At 39.5% G+C, this 20048-nt stretch overlaps 1 protein-coding gene across 8 annotated transcripts in view; it reads right to left on the reverse strand.

Annotated features, from left to right (window-relative positions):
- The window catches only part of ELMOD2 (ELMO domain containing 2), a 29161-nt gene extending 21063 nt beyond the window's left edge, over positions 1–8098 (reverse strand). Inside the window, exons 1-4 of one of the 8 annotated variants that reach the window (XM_039249168.1) lie at positions 7939–8098; positions 6892–6916; positions 6648–6795; positions 4710–4738 (exon numbers count right to left, since the gene is read on the reverse strand). In XM_039249168.1, coding sequence (XP_039105099.1) covers positions 4710–4738; positions 6648–6789 — 171 coding nt within the window. In that variant the 5' untranslated portion in view covers positions 6790–6795; positions 6892–6916; positions 7939–8098. Of the gene's footprint in view, positions 1–865; positions 946–4709; positions 4739–6647; positions 6796–6891; positions 6917–7052; positions 7353–7388; positions 7887–7938 lie in introns of those variants that run through there. The other 7 variants (XM_039249171.1, XM_039249167.1, XM_039249169.1 and 4 more) reach the window with 7 other exon arrangements.
- Positions 8099–20048: the final 11950 nt, after the last annotated feature.

Consider the following 20048-nt stretch of genomic DNA (forward strand, 5'->3'; position numbering starts at 1 on the left):
TTATTTCCTGTTTTTGTCTGTTTACCATTTTGTTTAATTTTTTACCTTCTTTTTTATATCCCTTCTTTCCTTACTTTGGGTTTAATTTGCTCTCTTAAGCTATAAGCACAGATCATTGATTTAAGATCTTTAAAAGCTGTTTAGGTGTTCTCTACATTTTGATATGTTGTTTTTCATTATCAGTTCAATTTTTTTTTAAATTTCCCTTGTAAGTTCCTTTTTAATTCCTGGGTTAAATTCCAGATATTTGAGAATTTTCTAGATGTCGTACTTTTCTTCCTTTTAAGTTAGAACAATGGGAGACAGAAAACACCCTCTGTATAAGCTCAAGCCTTTGAAACTTCCTAAGACTTAAAGAAAGACTCACATATTGATGTATCTATATATATATTCCATGTATACTTGAGAATGTGCATTTTGCTTTTTCGGTGTAGTAGTCTATAAATGTCATTTAGGTCAAGATGGTTAAAAGTATTGTTCAAATGGTATATATCCCTTCTGATTTTTTTTTTTTTTTTTTTTGTCTTTCTGTACTGTCAAGTATTGTTTGTTAAAGTTTCCAGCTACAATTGTGGATTCATCTACTTCTCCCTTTAGTTGAGTCAATTTTTCTTCAGGTATCTGGCAGCTCTGTTAATAAGTGCATACATTTTTAATATGTTATATTTCTTGATAGATTAACCCTTTTATCATTATAGAAAAATATTTAGTCCCTGGTAACATTCCAAGTTTATATTCTGAAACAAAGACACAGCAGCTTTTTATGCTTATTGTTTGCATGGTATATCCTTTTCCATTCTATTTGTTTGTATCTTTATATATAGAGTATATTTCTTGAAACAATATTCAGTTAATTGGGTCTTACTTTTTTATCCATCTGTCAGTCCCTGGCTTATTCTCTACCTTTTTGGTAGGTCTGCTTCCTCATCAAAAACAAAATAGCCTGGATGGAGGATAAATATAATTACAACATTTTCTACGTTCTCATGTACCCCACCATTTTGAAGGTATATTCAATACTGGAATATACAGTACTTAGAGAATTTCTGAGGTCAGCAATTCTAATTCTTTCCTTTTTAACCTCAAACCATGTAAGCACCCAAAGACTATTTTCCCAATATCATTTACTTTTTACCAAAGAAAAAGGTGATAGTATGAGAACAAATATGAATCACTTGTCATATATCTTGTAAAGAAAAGTTATATATGCTTATACATATAATTTTATTATAAAAATTTGATGAAAATTAAAGTAATATAGTCTTTTTTACTTCACCTACCTAGATAGATTATAAAATACATGATTAACAGGTATTCATAGGCAGCAAATATCAACAGTGAGTTTCACTATGCAAACAAATTTGGGGTGATTATACATACATTTGTGTTTGTATACACAGTGTGTGAACATTTCGTTTTTGAACCTCTGTGCCTATGTGGTTATATACTTAAAGGTTAAGTACTTAAAGTTTAGCTTTTGCAAAATTAAAGCCCAAAAAGTATGCAAATATGCATCATTATAGCAATGATCCATAGACAACTAAACTGATGCCACAAAACTAATTTGTTATTCAACCGCTAGAACGTTATCATTATTATTTAAAAGCTAAGATAGCACTTACAATTGAAAAAAAAAATGCAGCCAGTCAAAAACACTATTAGATTGACGTGTTCTTTCCCTAAATGTTAAATATTTCAAATACTTGTATATGCATTAGTACCGTGAAACTCTGTAATATTACCATACATTCCACAGCAGCCACACTTCTTAGCAGAATACTGAATTCAACTCCTCAAATTCTAATAAAGTTCCCATGGTCACTTATAAATCCTGAAGTTTAGTAATTAATAAGTAGTCCTTAACCTAAAATACTAGCAAATGAGACTCAATTTTTAACAGTCAAGAAAAGAATTTTCACTATGAAATAGCTCACGACTCAGATCATTCTATCACTGCTTTAAGAAACTGGCCTTAGTAGGTTAAAATCATTTTTATTCACAGCAATCATCAGTAATGTTGAGTATTTAAATAGCTAAGAAGCTTTCATGTATATTTTAAAGTTCTAAAACTCTTATAGTGTCTATTGCCTTAATCCCATTATCACTGATATTACCAATATTACTATTTGTTGGATGCCTATCATGTACTAGGCATTCTCTTAGACTGCTTTCATATTAATATCTCTAATCCTAAAACAATCCCATGGGCATTCACACCTCCTTTTACAATGAGAAAATAAAGAATATGTACAAAAGTCAGCCAGCCAGCAAGTGATAAAATCAGGATTTGAACAGACTTTTTTCATGTAGATGAAAAAGTAGATCAGGTTAGTAAAAATATCACAAAATCAGAATTTGATTTTACTCTACAAAATAAATGAAAACCTAAAAGTGAGATGCAATAAATACCAGGAATCGTATGTTTAAATTGATGAGGCTTCCTCCATTTGTTTACTGACAAGTTTATCTTTAGATTTAAAACTTCAAGAAAACAAAGGTTCTGTGATTTAATTCAGTAACTATACATTCGTTGACCATTCATCATTTTTTAGTATGCCCTAAATAACACTATTAGCAATCTATACTTTTAAATAATAAAACCATAACAACACAAATGTTTATTTTTCAAGTGGACTTTTCATTGTCAGTACATCACATAAAAAAAATAATAAATGTTCTACTGTTCTTTAACTCATTACCCTTACCTTAAAGTTCCCAACACTTCAGCCTCTATTTACCTATACTTTCACCAACTGCCTACTCATAAGTATATTCAACACTGGTCTTTATTTCTTTTATATTTCCCAAAGACCCTGGTGCAATGTTGAACGTATAGCAGCACTCAAATCTCAAGGATTTGACCAAGGCACGAGAGTTCTTAAAAAGTAAAATCCCGTTTAATGTATGGTCCCACTTAAATTTGGCATGATTTTACTACCCATAAAATCCCATTAGTAAAATCTGTGACCAAAACTGTTGTTACAATCAGTTATTGTAACAACAGTTACACACCTTGACACCGAGCAGCTAGTTTCAGAACTTCTCTTGCAGTTCTTCCACAATATTTGACAGTTACTTTGTGAAACTGCATCCTAAGTTTCAATTAATGGAAGGAACCATATGGGTGGTAAGGTAAAAATAAATTTTTAGAGCCAGCAACTTATTAACTTTTTAGAACCCTACATTCTTATTAAAAGAGAAGAAGAATATTAATCACTATCTAGGATTCGGAACAAAAGAGTAGGCCTCCAGATTCCTGTTCCCCAATATATAGCTGCTTTCATGAGTTAATCTTACCTTGACCATTCATAACAAAAGACGGTAACTAATCAGTGAAGCACTTATTTTATAGGTCACTTTCCTGAACATAACAGATATGCTTGCAACATTCAACAACGTCTATTTACTTTCTGGCATGAATTAGGAACTCATATCAATATCACTAGACAATAGCAAGTCACAGTTTTTCACTCTTTTTTATCCACATTGTACATCAAGACCAAGTACAAGCATACCTATGGATATCTAAAATATAAACAGATGCACACACACGATAATAGTAGAATTTCATAAAATAATATTTAACCTTATTATGATCAATGTTTTCAGACTCGATTCTATTCTGGTTGTTGTTAATGCTGGCTGTGATCTATTATGGGCTTTCAAGCAATGATCTAGACAACCCATACTCTACCTTTGCCACACCAAATAATCTGTATGTATAGAAAAAACTGTGAACTACTATAGAAAAGTACAGCATGTAGTAGACTGAATTATTCATCCCAATTTTTAATCCCCTATAATTAAATTATATACTCACAGGCTTACCATGGCTTTATAGCAAGCACTGTGTATTTCTCTACTCTTTGACTTGAGTTTGGCTATGTAACTTATTTTAGCAAATGGGATGTTAATAGACAAGACAAAAAGAAACTTAAAATATGTCTCTGTGGTTGGATATTCAATGATCCAATGCAAGAACATTCTCCATGCATCCACCACATTTTCAACCTGGGTTTCATAATGACACAGTTGGAACTGACCTGATCTTGGGACCAACTTGAAGAAGAGCCTCTCCAGTTGGCCCACAGACCATGAGCAAGAAATAAGCAATGTATTATTATATATGCCCCTGAGATTTTCTGTTTGTTACACAGCAAAAGCTAACTAATGAATAGCATGAGGTGTGACTTATTTTCGATCAAAAGACACATGATACAGCTTTTTGTAACTATCCAAAGTTGCTTGCTTTTCTCTCACATAAGAATCTATCCTAAAAACAGAACTTGCCTTTTCAAAGGCTATCAAGTTTTGTGGCAAAATAAACAAGCAAAACATCAGATAAGGACAAATTATTCAAATACTTTCTTTGTGCATAAGTAGCACACTAACAAAGAAAATATTTCAAAAACAAAACATTACCTCTTTTTTTTTTTTTTTTTGAAAGAGAGGACGTGAGCAAGGGAGGGCCAGAGGGAGAGGGAAAGAGAGAATATTAAGTAGGCTTCAGGCCAACGAGGAGACTCACAGGGGGCTCAATCTTACAACTGTGAGATATTACTTTTAAAGTGGGAAATTTCATGCAATTCTCTTTATGGCAGACTTTTTTAGCAGAACATTAAAAATAGTTAATTCTAAATTCTAAAATAAATAATTTTCTTATTTTAAAGAAAAAGTTTTCTAGAATTACCACCTTGATATAATCCTACCTTATTCTTCGAGTACGTCAAGGAATTTTCTGAAATAAAGAAGAAAAAAAAAGAATGTTACCACTTAAATGCTGGCTGTGAATTACTCTATAAAAAATAGTATAACTATCAAGCCAGTAATAAGTTAATAGTTTAGAAGATATAATTTCTACATGAATAACACAGGAAACATTTGAAAATTTTATCCTTATAGAGAACTATATGATTCCAAGACCCTCAACCCAACATAACACACCAGAGCCAAAGAGGTGAGCCTGTCCTAATTTCCCCAGGGCCGTCTGTTTCTATGCAAACCCCCAAGTGCCTACTAACCACAGCAAATTCATTCGTGGCTGCCTCACAATAGCTCGGGTCCTAGAAACTCAACTAAATAATACATAAGGAAAGTGCTCTCTACTACATTTTTTTTCATTTGTTAGTCTTATGGTGTAAGCATTTAGATTTGAGGAGCTAGCACATGAACCATACAACTACAAAGGAGCAAAAACAAAGAGACTTAGATGATTTGGTTAACTATCCTCTAATAGACAAATAAGAAAATAGCTTCTCCATTCTTGTCTTTTGTTTCAAGAATGACTAGAACAGTTTTACTAGACTATTGAACATTTTTTCTGGTACATGTACTAACAGTCTCTTTATTCTCAGCAATTTGAAAACTTCAAAACAAATAGTTTTGCTACAAATTAATGCCTTAATATGTTCTTCCCCCATACTACAAAACATACACCATTACTGTTAAGATTTCTTATCAAGAGGTACTTTGTTCTTCTTAGAGCAGCCAAAAGGGCAATCAAAAGGGCAGGCAGTAATTGAAGTCAGCCACAAAATTTTGAAAAAACTAGGGAAGTAATTAAACTTCAATCATCCAGCTGCCCTGAGGTTTACTCCCTCCTAATATCTCTCATTCTTTCCAAATTGCCTTGGATACAAACACCCACCCCCCAGATATCACAGGGGTGGATTTCTAGGTCAAAGCATGCTTGTTTAACATAAAGGAGGATTTGGTTAAGTCATGATTTTTCCCTTTAACACAGCGAACATGGACTATAACCAATTCCTGGTCTCACTTACTCTGGTCAAAGAGTGATGACCTCAACCATATTTCTCACTCCTCTGTGTTCTAATTTAAAGCAATATTTTCAATTAAGCATTGAAAGCTGATGAATTTTCCAAGGTAATAAGAGCACCACTGTTCAACAGAAATATAATGCAAGCCAAAATGTGAGCCACATGTATGCTTTAAAAAATTTTCAGTAGCCACATTAGAATCATAGAAACACATAAAATTTTATATATTTTAACCCAAAAAATCCAAAATATCATTTCAACATATAACATAAACAATTATTGAGATTTTTCTATATTCCTTTTTCATATAAAGCCTCTGAAACCCAGTGTATATTATATATTTCTGCACATCTTAATTCAGAGTAATCACATTTCAAGGGCTCAATGACCACATGTGGCTGCTGGCTACAACACTGGACAGTGCAGACTTTGAGTGCAATAATCTTTACCAGGGACCACTTGATACCTTTACTGTTCTTTTGTGAATTACGTAAGACACTAAAGGACTGATGAAAGATGCTGACTATAAAGATTCCGACACTCAGTCTTCCCCACCAGTTAAGTAAAAATTTCAAAGGGCATAGAAATATACACATTTTGCTCTGGAAAATAGGTTGCAACTATAATCTAACATATAATTGATCAATTTTACGAGCCAGAGAAGATCATGCTTTGCAGAGATGTGGAATTAAATAATAATGTTTCTTTTTCCATAAAATCGTAGTATAGTTTTAGAGCTGGAATCATAAAAAGCTAGATTTCAAAGATTGAAAAACTAAGGTTTTTGATCAGGATACATAATGAATATCACTATGAATATGAGAAAAAAAATCTTCAGTTACTTAATCACCCTTTTTCAAATAACATTACCTATCCTGTGTGTCCTTTGTGCACCTACATAGGTATCAAAAATTCGCTGCAATTCACACTTTCCCGTCATCTGTCGTAAGAGCCATTTCATCCAAAATCGAAAAAAGTGCCCATAGAAGAACTCCCATAAAGAAATAAACATTTTTTCCTGGGGAAGGAAATATATGACAGATTTAATGACCTTAGATTTTAAAATGGAAAAAAAATGTCCAGTTTATCCAACTCATCATATCCCAAATTATACCTATGATGTTATTCTACTGGGTCTCCTTTGTAGCAGTATTCAGGCATGTAAGAAAACAATCACAGATGTAATAAATACCATTTAGATCAATTAAATAATGGATGGTCCAAAGCCAATTTATCACCTTTTTAGGAATTAACTGTAAAAATCAAACTACTTACTTAGATTCAAGTTCTCAGTTCCCTATGTTCTCATCTTTGAGAATGGGGCTCAACAGTTCAAGAACCAAAGGGACCCAACTTAGCAACAATTCAATCAAATATGCCTTATATCTGAACTGTTTGTATAAAGAAGAGTTCTTTCAACCCCTGTGTATAATTCCAGTTACATCTGTCCCACAGTCAGGAGGTTCCAGCAAAAAACATTACATATGGCTTACAAACTAAAGTATAGAAGTTGAGCACAAAGTCGATCACACCCTGGCTAATAATTGTTGATTTTCATTCAACAGGTGAAGGGCAGAAATAATAAGAATAGTAAAAAAACTACACCCTCACCAAATCGAATCTTTATGCCATTAGAAAAATCTTGCGCTCCTAAATGAAGCAGGGGTGGGAGGGACTACACGTGAGTAGTTACTTTAAAATAAAAACGCTTATCTCCTTCCTGCCTTCAACATTCCCCAAGATACATCATCTCTAGACTACGGTCTGAGGGACTGTCAAATTTGAAATCCCCGCAGGCCAGCGCAGAAGCAGCGCCCATCATCAGAGATCGGCTGAACTGTTACTCTAAAATGACTCTATCTAGCCCGCGCTCAATAGGACAAAAGAAACAGGAACTGCCAAGCGCTGGGAACACAAGCCTCGAGGCGCCTGAGCTCCCCAGACCTCGGGGAGTGGCTGCGCGGAGCCCCCCCTTCCGGAGCCTGGCCGAGCCCAGGTCGCGCGCTGGCCGCGAGCGGGAAGGTACGGCTCGCACAAAGCCCCGCCGGCCTGGGCACCCCACGGTTTTCCTTAGGACACCGAGGGGCTCAACCAGCCCGCGCGCCCTCAGCGCAGCCGCACCGAAGCAGCGCGGGGCGAGAGGAAAAGAAACAGCAGCCACCTCACAGGAGCGGAAGAACTAGGGGGGAAAGCTGGAGCTGCCTCGGTTTCCCCAACTGCAAACAGCCGGCAACGGAAACGACGCTACTCGCGGAGCGCTCCCTGCAAGCACCGCGACCCGGAAGTGGGGGAGCGAGGCCGCGAGAACGCCTTTCCCGGGACCCTGCCCGCCTCCTCCCCCGCCCCTCCGGCCACTACGATTGGTCCGAGCTCCGCCAATTGCGAGCGCTAAAAGAGGTAGCGCTGACTCGCCGGCGTGCGTGCTCGTATTGTACGGACGCCCAGCGGTTTCCCTGGCAACGGCTACCTGCAGGCAAGTCCAGGGCCAAAGGTTGGTCTCAAAGTGCAGCTTTGGAGGTCTTTAGGGCCTTAAACCGATCATTTCCGCTGATTGAAACTGTGTACTCCAAGCACGGAAGAAACGCGTACTTTCGGTAACTTTCAGAACACCAAGGTTACAAAAGCGCTTTCACCTACATGTAACCTTAATCTTGCGAAGTAATTATTAATAATCCTTATTAATAGTCCTAGTTTATAGATGAGGAAACAGGATTTACGTTTAGTGACCTGCCCATGGCTAATACATGCCAAAAAGGGAGAGTTCTATATGTGGAGAAAAGAAATTTGAAACTTGTCCTAAACCCGAAGAGTTTCTATGGAGGAATATTCCAGGCACTAGAAATGTTAAGTGCAAAGGCCCTAAGCCAGGAGCATACGTCATAAATTGGAGGAATAGCAAGAAGGCCAGTGTGGCTGGAGGAGAAAGGACAAAGGGAGTGTAGAATATTAGTTCAAAGGACAACTTCCATTGAGAAATGACTTACCCCTACCGACCCACAACTTCTGATCCCTCAGACCCTTTTCTCAAAAGCAAGCAGTTTTTTGTTTATACCTCCAAAAATGTTTTATGCAAGTGTATATTTGAATAGTCCCTGCACCCCCTTGTTAACACAAATTGAAGCAGCAATACACACTTCTCCAGACTTCAATCAACATATTTTTTTTAAAGTATTAAATTGTAAAAATTAGACATGTGAAGGTTGAAGCCATCATCCCTGCTCCATAAAAGCAACCAACAATCAATTTGGTAATGAAATCTGGCCATCTACTATAATAATAAAATCATCGAATCTTAGATCCTAAAGGGAAATTAAAGATCATCTCAGTGAATATTTTTTGTTGTACGTAAAAAGATTCAGAAAGACAAAGTACACAGCCAATTTGGCAAGTTAAGAAGTAGAAACAAACTTCTTTTTCAAGGGTCTTCCAATTATTACAGAAGACCTTTATGTGATTTAAAGTGAAATAATCCTGTAGTATAATTATATATAATCTTTTTATCTTCTAAATTTGCTGAGAGTAGGAGTACAGAGGAACTCTCGCCTTGTCTCCTTGCTGCCCCTTGGCCCACTTCTGTCCATGTTTTTCTCCAAGACAAAGTAAGGGTAACCTGTTTGGTTAGAGCCTGAAAAGTTTATTGAACTGCATTTATTGGAAGCAAAGTCATTGTACGTTAAAATGTCATGTGTGTATGATTGCCTCTTTTCCACTAATTCATTTGCATGTAACTGGAAGATATATTAAGCCCTTCTTATCTCTCAGGGAAGATTGGCCTTCTCTCTCTCTTATTCTCTTTGGTTTTCTTTTTCTGTATGACTGGCTAAATGGTATTTAACTCCTGAGATTAGAACTCTGGCTTTAAGTAGAAGGTGGGAGCTTTTTAGGTCTCTGAAGGAAACTGTGTGCTCTACCTGGCCCTATCAAATCACCTATGTGGAAAACAAAGGCTACAGTATAATGGTGTTTGGGCATAGTTTTGAGTAGTACTGAGGAATCCCTCTTTTCTTGGATTCTCAGACTAAACAATCAAGCACTGTTGAGTGTAGAAATTGCATGGGGCACCTGGATGGCTCAGTCAGTTAAGTGTCTGATGTTGGCCTGGGTCGTGATCTCACAGTTTGTAGGTTCAAGTCCCTCAATGAGCTCTGTGCTGACAGCTCAGAGCCTGAAGCCTGCTTCCAATTCTGTGTATCTGTCTCTCTGTCCCTCCCCTACTTCTGCTCTATCTAGTTCTCTCTCTCAAAAGTAAATACACCTGTAAGGCCACAAGTCTAAACGTCTAAACCAAACTGACTCCATGACAGGCTTTAAGTTTCCCCTCTAAACTAGAAGGCCTGAGTTTAGGCTTCCCCGAAACTATCAGGCAGTTACACATTGCCCAAGGCAAGAATAACCACCCTTGCAAAACCCAATCAAGAAAGGCCAGCGACCACCCTCCACATTGTTAAGGGAGAGGTCTGGAGATAGAAACTATGTATAGGACACTGTTACCTAATGTTAAAGTTAACCAGTTAGTCGCCGAACAAGACCCTAGGCAGACTCTGTGATTGGTTGAATTTAAAGGTACTCTAAATGTTGTAATTGGATCCCGCCAAAAGTAACGAATACTCTAGACAATGTGTATGGTTAAACCCACTGTCAATAATGTTGAATAATTATGATTGGATCACTGTTCCCGTGTCACAACTTCTGTAACTCCCCAGTCACAAACCCCATAAAAACCCTACTCTGCCCTTGTTCGGGGCTCTCAGCACGGAACCATGCGCTGGTGAAGTCTGTGAGCCAGAGCTAAAGCCCGTAATAAAGCCCTTTGCCTATGCATGCGTGACTTGGTCTCCCTGGTGGTCTCTGGTCGGTGAGGATACTGCGATCTGGGTATAACACACCCACAAAAAAAAATTTTAGGAACTGCTTAATGGACAGGTTGTTTGGCATGACTTAACCAACAGCTTGTTGCACTGTTCAGCATTTGATCCATAAAGGACTCAAATTAAATCTTAATGCCCCTTTTTGGAGTATGCATGGTCTAGAATACAGCAAATTTTTGGTGAGAAGGAAAATTATTTACTCCTTTCACTAACAGTGAAATTGATTATTTCTGTGGAAGCATTAAAAAGGTTATAAAGTTTTATGATTTGTGTTGTACTTCCCTAAAACTATTTTATTTTATTTTCCCTAAAACTATTTTAAATGCTATTTTAGACACTGTAATTAGGGGGAATACCTCATATATATAAAAATGGTTCCCCATCTGATTCTTTTAGTGGGAGAACGGGAAATATACAGAATGCCAAAGGAGGTTGTTTCTCATAGCTATCAGTAATGAGCTTTACCAATGAAAAGAAAGTTTAAACTATTCACAATTAAGCTAATGCACTGGAGTGAAAATGGTAACCAGGACAAAGGAAATAAACATTGAATCAGGTCAAATGATTTATATGATTGTTTTAAAAAGAAGGGAGGGTGAGAGGGAATAGAGAAGCAGAAAATTGGACCTACAGGGGGTTTGTTAGCACATTTGGTGGTAATGGTTGAGATGAGGGAAATTTACTCCAGCCCCTGCATCTACCTCACATAAGTTAACCTGTCAGATCTGTTCCAATGATCCCAGCCTGGAAGAGTTTAAAGCGAATGATGGCAAAGGGAAATAGAGAAGTAAGGAGTGTTTAACACAGGATGGTGATTGTAATTCATCTATTAAGGCTGTAGGAGAAAAGGACAAGTAACTTGAGGCTCAAGAAATCTTCATTTGAGCCCTGGTAGGAGGTCCAAGATTGTGTGAGATCATTAATGTTGAGGGGCAGAGGATAGTGGAATACCTTTGGGGGATTATTGAATGATGATGCAATATGTAGCATAGTGCTAATGGCATTGGAAAGACAACTGGAGCATAGGAAAATGTTGGGGTAGGTAGCACCAGAGTCACCATGAAGCTGAAGATGAAGAAATAAGAAAGAAAGAACTATTGAGTTCTTGACTTTACCTGAATATATAATTAGAATGGATGTGATAATGGTCCTTGTCACTACTAGCTTAAAGCCAAAAGGTTTTAAGAGACAGAGAAGTCTGCCCTTCGTGTAATTTTAATTGAACATGCAAAATGAAAGCCCTGAGAATTGCCCAGACCTTCCTTTGTAGTAAATATTGGGCAATGTCAGATTCTGGAAGGACACAGAAAAATCTCACCTTTCGTTAAGTAAACAATGAAAGCAGAAGAGCTAATCTCCACTAATGCTTTGTAGTAATCTTCTGTGACCCAGGACCAAAAAAGAAGGCTCTTGAAAACAACATGTTAACTATTACGATTTCATTGAGGTCGTTTCCTCAATGATTTAATGATTTAAACAAGAGTCTGGGGGCTCCGGGGTGGCTCAGTTGGTTAAGCATCTGACTCTTGATTTTGGCTCAGGTCATGATCTTATGTTTGTGAGATTGAGCCCCATGCTGGGCTCAGTGCTGACTGCACAGAGCATTCTCTTCTTCTCTTTCTGCCCCTTCCCTTCTCTATAAATAAATAAATAAATAAATAAATAAATTTTTTAAAAAAACGAAAGTAGAAACAAGTGTCTGTTGTGCCAGACAGTGGAGTTTTCGTGATCATTTCAGCTGGTTCTGTCTTTTTGATCCCACTCTCAGAAATCAAGCGCAGTTTGCTTGTCCATGAGAAGGAACGTAATATCTGTGTAGGGTCCTTACCCAAGACATCTGACCTCTTCAATTCACTGCCACAATTGATGACGTTGGAGTTAGACGTGACCACCATCAACGTGAAGTTAAAATTCATTATATTGAGGACGTTACGATTGTTCCCTCCCCCCACCTTGGAGGAAGGGATTCAGAAGATTTGAGATAAGTAATGGCGGAAATGACTACCCTAATGATTCATCAACCAAGCTAAAATTCTGCACTTACCACAATCAGTAAAGTTTCTCAACATAACTTTGGGCTACCAGAAGTATTCTATGAACAATAAATAATAAATAACTCTCCTTCCAGGACTCTGCCAATAAAAAAAGGCACAATACCTTTACGAACTATTTGGCAAACTATGAAAAATATATAATGGGCAGTGGCCTAAGTATGCTCTGAAACCCTACGATTCTAATACATTCACAGATAATTTTACAAATTTCTGATGCCAGAATACAAGCAAATTGGAAGCTTTGAGTAAGATGTAAATAATACTGCCGCCTTGTGGCGACTACTGGGATATTTTTGCTCAAAAAGTTCCTGATGATGGCGCTGGAGAGCCGGTTGCCGGCATGACGTTGGACTCTAATGAAAACAAACCCCACAACTTAAAAGGAGCAAATTAAGATCTAAACTACCTATGATATCATATGGGTAATAACAGAAAAAAAGAAGAGGTAGTGATAAAGAGGAAGCTGTACAACAAAGTTCTCAAATAAAATGGAATTCGTGTCCCTCTGAGGTCAGAGGTCCCTCTGAGGAGTTACAACACACCCATGACCAAGGAGCATCTTGCATTAGGACTAATTCACAGTTCACATCTCTTGCTGAACAGTCTAAACCCCATGTTTTCCTTTTCAACAAAATAAAACAAGTTTCTTAAAAACCAACAAAAACAAAAACAAGCTTCTTGATTTATACGACAGTGGAAGGAGAACTTAGGTTTTTAACCCCAGGGCAATGATTGCATATTTAAATGGTCATAAGCCAGTAACCAGATGAGAATCTTGATGCGTGCACATTAAGAATACTCCTATTGTAGGTGATGCAATTGTGGAAGGCCCTATGGGGCTTTACTTACAGTGGATCTTAAGAGTGGAGTTAATGAGGGGCGCCTGGATGGCTCAGTCAGTTGAGCCTCCAACTTTGTCTCAGGTCATGATCTCGCAGTTGCTGGAAGGAAGCCCCACATCTGGCTTGCTGCTCTCAGCTCAGAGCCTGCTTCAGATCTTCTATCTCCCTCTTTCTCTGCCTCTCTCCCTGCTCATGCTTTCTCGGACTCAAAAATAAACAAACATTAAAGAAAAAGAATGGAGTTGTTCAGGAGGAGAATGGAATGCCAAGCTGACACCCTGCCGTTTTCTAGAAGTAGCCACATAATTTAAGTGCGTAAAGTGGTGCCAAAGCCACGCAACAGTGCATGGAATGATGATGTATTACATGTGTCTTTTACCTGTGCCACTACTGTGGTAAGAGACTGTTGATTGCTACTAACAGCAGCAACAAAATTAGCCATTTAAAGATGGCGTTCAGAAAAATCTCCTGGGCAAAAGGATCCAAGCATAAAAGCCAGTGAACTATATAGGATTAATTACTATTTGCAGTCCCCACAGGATCCAAATGAGTTTGACATTTATTCTATCTTGGACTAAAGCCCAAACAAACACTGTCAGTTGCTGTTTGGTTCCCTATAATATCTCTCTCTGTGTGGGGTGTCTCGATAGGATGATGTGGGGAGCACCAAACGGGGGGCACTCCAGTCTGGTGAAGGCTGGTGGTGCAGGTGGTGGAAGAATTCACCTAAGGCTGAATTACAGAGATAAGCGTTTATTGAATACACTGCAAGGAGCAGTGGGCAGAACAGCAAAGGAGAGGCTGTCTGTGACAGGTGGTGGTGAGGGCCCACAGTTCCAGGGCAGAGGGAGGGAGTATGGGGAGGTATGGAAATTTCCCTTTTTTTGATAATCTTAGGAACAGTGCCTGGTTGTAAGTGGACAGTTAGGGCCTAAGGCTATTTCGAGGTGGGTCGCTTCATGAGCCCGTTTGCATCCAGCTGGGTGGTTGCAGTGGCCCCTTTGCAATGCTCTAAACTCTGGACCAAAGAGTGCATTATACATTCCAACGTGCAGAGATTGCCTCCCTCCCACCCCAAATCCCAACATGATACGGACACATCAAATTCTTTGCCACCTATAAAGTCATCGTTAAATTGATGCTAGAACATTATTGAAAATACAATGTAAAGATATGGAGGCCTGGCTGGATCAGTTAGGTGAAAGTGTGTTTTGTCCAAATAGAGGGGTAGGGATAGTAAAGGAAGAACGGCTTTAAAAAGGTTTTTGGGTGCTGGAGATGGATACAATTCTGGCCATCAATTCCAGTGTATAGGGTTTTTTCCACACCACCAAGCAATGCTCAGGCACCAGCTGGGTGACCTACAGTTCCGCTCAATTCGGACACTGCCTACCTGGAGATAGTGACAGACCCTACAGTGCTCAGTCCGACAGAACTGCTCGTCCACCCACTGCTGCAGACACCACTTGAAAGTTGTCACCTGTGCTCTGACCTATCCTCGTAGATCAGAGTTTCCAAAGACCCCCTCCTTAGGTTGGATTAATTTGCTTGAGCAGCTCACAGCACTCAGAGAAACATTTTATTTATTCGTTTGTTGTGAGGGACTATAACTCAGGAAGAGTCGTATGGAAGATAGCACATTATGTGGAAAAGAAGCATGAAACTTCTACGCTCTCCAAGCGCTCCACTTATCCCTTATCTCCACGTGTTCCCCAACCCAGAAGCTCCAAATTCCGTCCTTTTGTTTTGTTTCATTTTTTTAAGTTTATTTATTTTGAGAGACAGAGAGAATGTGCAGGCAGAGGAGGGGCAGAGAGACAGGGACAGAGAGAATCCCAAAAAGGCTCTGTGCTGTCAGAGCAGAGCCCAATTCTGGGCTCAAACTCACATACTGTGAGATCATGACCTGAGCCAAAACCATGAGTCGGAAGCTTAACCAACTGAGCCACCTAGACTACCCCCTCCCACCCCACCCAACCCCCACCTCCAGCCCATCTTTTGTTTTTTAGGGAGCCTTCATTACATGGGCACAACTGATTAAATCTTTGGCCCTCTTGGTGATTTTTACTCACTCTCTTGCTCCTTTCCTATCCGCGGAGGTCAGGGGGATGGGACTGAAAGTTCCACACGCTGCCTTACTTGGGTGCTTTCTGAAAGCGACCTCATTAACATAAGAAAACCACTCTTACCACTCTTCACCTTAGGAAATTCCAGGGGTTTTAGGAGTCTGAAGACACAATATATATTTCTTATTATAAATCACAGTATTGCAATGGGAGTGAAGAGGTGGAGGATGGTGCTCTGATAGAACGCTCTTTCCCACTTTACAAACTCATTTTATTGGATCCCATGTTTAAGGGACCAACACTACCCTTGGAAGACCCAGTGGAAGGGAGAATTGCTGCCCAAGACACAATTTCCATTCCTTTTGACATAAATGTGCATATTTTTAAAATGTTTATTTATTTATTTACTTACTTACTTACTTACTTGAGTGGAGAGAGAGTGTGTGTGGGCCCCAGGGAGGGCCAGAGAGAGAGGGAGACAGAGGACCTGAAGCAGGCTCAGTGCTGACAGCAGAGAGCCTGATGTGGGGCTCGAACCCATGAACCTTAAAATCCTGACCAGAGCTCAAATTGGACGTTTAACCAACTGAACCACCCAGGCACCCTAAGTATGCATCTTTTTAAGGAACGCCCTGTGTTGGATAGAGACTTTGTTACAGAAGGGTGGAAGAGACACTGGTTTTGTCTCAAGGATTCAAAGAATGAATCTCGAGGACAACAGAGAGTGAGCAAAGCAGTCGAGTTTATTGAGCGAAAGTATAAAGCTCTCTCAAGAGTGGAAGGGGTCCTGCCTGGGTAGCTGCAGAGGGTTTCTGTCCCTGAATGTTTATTGGCACTTTGTCAGAAAGTTTGTAAGACTCCACTCAGGACACCTAGCCCATGCAGGTCTGGAATACATTTACCCCCACCCCCACCCCCCACTGCTTCTTCAGCCTCCCCCTGACAGCTGCAGCCCGCCTCCCTGAGGCTCCCTTGTCTCTCCCTGCCTCATGTTAACCCTTTCCCTACTCAGCTTCACATCATGTGGCCAAACAAGGATTGGCTGTAGGTCTCACTCCATTTCTCCCAGTCGCCCCATAGAGTGGGAAGATAGCCGCATCGTACTTGACCGAGGCAAGCCTCCCACTTCTTCCTGGACATGGACAAAGGGAGGCTTTAGCAAGTTTCCGACTGCTGCTCTTTTCGTGGATTGAGAGTATGGCTGACCCGAGGACCTCGCCTGGGGAGATCAGGTTTGTATTCTGACAGGTGGTAAATGGAAAAGAGATGATATTTTAGAAGAAGGAGAACAAACAAGAGATGATGCTGGGGAAAGAGACTGCCATTCTCAGTCCTTGAGAATGTCTGAGGGTAAGTGATCACAGTGATTTCTCTCAGATGTAAAGCTACATCATGGCTGATGATGGGAGAAGACCTAAGAGCTATTCTCCTTAAAAATCAGACTGAAGCTGATTTTGACATCTGGCTCGAAAACTCTGCCGGGGTAATCTGGAGAAAACCTGTGACACAGGACCCCTGTACCCCGGCCCCAATGGTAATAGAGTGGCATTGTCATTTTGGGTTGTGATAAGCTATGCTTGTTTTTCCTCTGCTTTTCTAGGTGCCCTATGTGGTACCCATGCTGCTTCCTAACTTTTGTTGGGACCCAAGGCAATGTCTTGTCCTTGTTCACTCCTTCCAGGGATGATGAGGCTTCAGCCAGCCTACTTGATGCTTTTGTGTGCCTTGGTGTAAGATGCGCTCCTTGCTCTGAACTGAACCAGTCTGGCACCAGAGCGCAGCCGGAGCAAGGGCCAATTTCAGCCCTCACCTAGGCCGGGCCCCTTTGGTAGGATTACAGCCTTTCAAGTCAGCAGACAATCCTAGAAACTGGAAGCTTTCTGTGTGTGTTTTGTTTTGTTTTGTTTTTGTTTTTGTTTACCTAACCAGGCCCATCTTTGTACATTCAGGGCTAGGAAATAAATTTTTGTAAATATTGTTAACTTCTAGAATATAATTACCAGCGCACATAATGGAATCCCCCTCGTTGGTGGCAGAGAATGTGGTGTCTTTATTAAATGGGTATTTTGGAGGTGCCTGGGTGGCTCTGTTGTTGAAGCATCCAACTTTAGCTCAGATCATGATCTCGAGGTTTGTGGCCCCGCCTGGGGCTCTGTGCTGACAGCTTGGAGCCTGGAGCCTGTTTCAGAGTCTGTGTCTGCCTTTCTCTGTCCCTCCCCTGCTCACACTTTGTCTCTGTCTCTCTGTCTCTCTCTATCTCTCTCTCTCTCAAAAGTAAATAAACATTTAAAAAATAATTAAAAAAACAAATAAGTATTTGGGGATGGTTTGGGCAAAGAGAATAAACTGGGTAATCTATACCTTTTTTCTAAGTCCAACCTATGATTCCATGCAGGGCTATTATTATGCAGTGGTTCTCAAAGTACCATTCCTCAGACCAGTGGCATCAGTACCATCTGGGACCTGTGAGAAATGCAAATTTTGGAGTCCTAGCCTTACCCTGCTAAATCAGAAACGGAGGGTGGGCCCAGAAATCCATCTAACAAGGTTTCCAGGTGATTCTTGTTTAAGAAGGAGGGCTGTCCTAGATGACCCATGAAAGTCCCTTTCAGCACCGTCGTTTTCCCGAACTGTGCTGAACAGATGGCACTCGCCCTGGACACAGATGACTTATTTCTAAATCACTTGAAACAGAAAATAGGACCAGGACAACTGGCATTTTATCAAGTTATTATCTTTCAGACCGAGTTTTCACCTTCAGGATCCTACGTTTATACAAGACTAGAAAAATCTGCCCCCGCTGGTAGGTTTATTCTGTGCTAATAATGGTCCTGAGACCGCCGTTTAGACTGAAATTAACTCTAGAAGCCCCGATGGCTGTAGTGCTGGTAATACCCCCACAGGATACTTTTCCCATCCCTGTTATTATTCTTATAGATATTCCTATAAATATTTAGTAATTATTTAGCCTGGCAATGTTCTACTCCCCTCACGGTCTGAATATGCCACTACTTTTAGAAAACAAACCACAAAAGGGAAGTGTGAAGGTCTTTGAAAAACGCTACTGCATTCTTGCCTGGATTTCCTGGCATGATATTTTTTGTCGGCTTGAATGGTAGCAGGTAGTGACAATAGGTGGTTAGTTGTGAACATGGCTCAGTTGTACTATAGCCTTGTGTTTCAATCAAAACCTTTCATCTGTAAAACATCCTCAAATGCACAATGGGGAATATGATATGCAAATATGTAACTCATCATCTTTTTCTTTCAGGGACTTATAACATGGTAACAGAAATAAAATCCTTGCATAACAGATAAGTGATGCAGACTGAGTGTCCCGAGAGAGGACCCAAGGGCTACAAGCTTTCAGACAGCATAGAGACTTCTTTATATATGGGCGATCAATGAAGGCTTTGTGAAGTGACATTTCAGTTAAGTCTTGAATACTTTTGAAAAGTAGGGATATGAATGTGTGTGTGTGTGTGTGTGTGTGTGTGTGTGTGTGTGGTGCAGTCTGTGTTTGAGGATAAAGAAGGTGGAGTCAAAAACCAACAGGTGACTATTTGTAGCTCCAGTACCTAAGTCAGTGACTGGCACAGAGTAGATGTTCAATAAATATCACGTGTTCTGATTCATAGACAAACCATGGACTGGTTATCAGGGTTTTGGATTTTCTTTTCTTTGGGAAAAAAAAGACAAAAGAAAAAGAAATAACAAAAATATAAAAATCAGAGAACATATGAGGATTTCAAAAGCATTAAGATGTGAGAACAAAATGCTTTTTTGAATCTTGAGAACATGGTATTTGGTGAGTTTGAGTGCAGTAAAACTGTTAAGTACTAAATTAGAGGCATATACATAGCTGAGATAGATACAACAGCTGGGAAGGTAGATGGTACTAGATTGTGTAAGGTTCTCGATTCTAGGACTTTTCACTTTCAACAGAGATTTGCTGAAGGATTTAAAAAATTTTTTTTAATGTTTTATTTATTTTTTTGAGAGAGAGAGAGAGAGAGAGAGAGAGACAGTGTGAGCAGGGAAGAGTCAGAGAGAGAGGGAGATACAGAATCTGAAGACAGTCTCCAGGCTCTGAACTAGCTGTCAGCACAGAGCGTGACATGGAGCTTGAACCCACAAACCGTGAGATCATGACCTGAGCCAAAGTCGGACACTTAACCAACTGAGCCACCCAGGTGCCCCAAGAAAGATGTTTGAGCAGGGAATCTGCTGTAGAAAAAAATAATAATTAGAATTCGTGAGAAAGTGAATACTGCTCTGATGAGCAACAACAGAAAACCAAAATGTATTGAGCATTACATAATGACAAGAAATATGCTAACTGTTTTTGAATGTTATTTAACTCAACAGCCTTGGACAGATATTCATTCCAACTTTCTGTTGAGGAACCCTAGCTCAGAGAGGATTAAAAACTTTCCCTGCA

This window comes from Hyaena hyaena, unplaced genomic scaffold (genome assembly GCF_003009895.1).
Source record: "Hyaena hyaena isolate Hyena2069 unplaced genomic scaffold, ASM300989v1 scaffold_333, whole genome shotgun sequence".
Taxonomy (NCBI): Eukaryota; Metazoa; Chordata; class Mammalia; order Carnivora; family Hyaenidae; genus Hyaena; species Hyaena hyaena.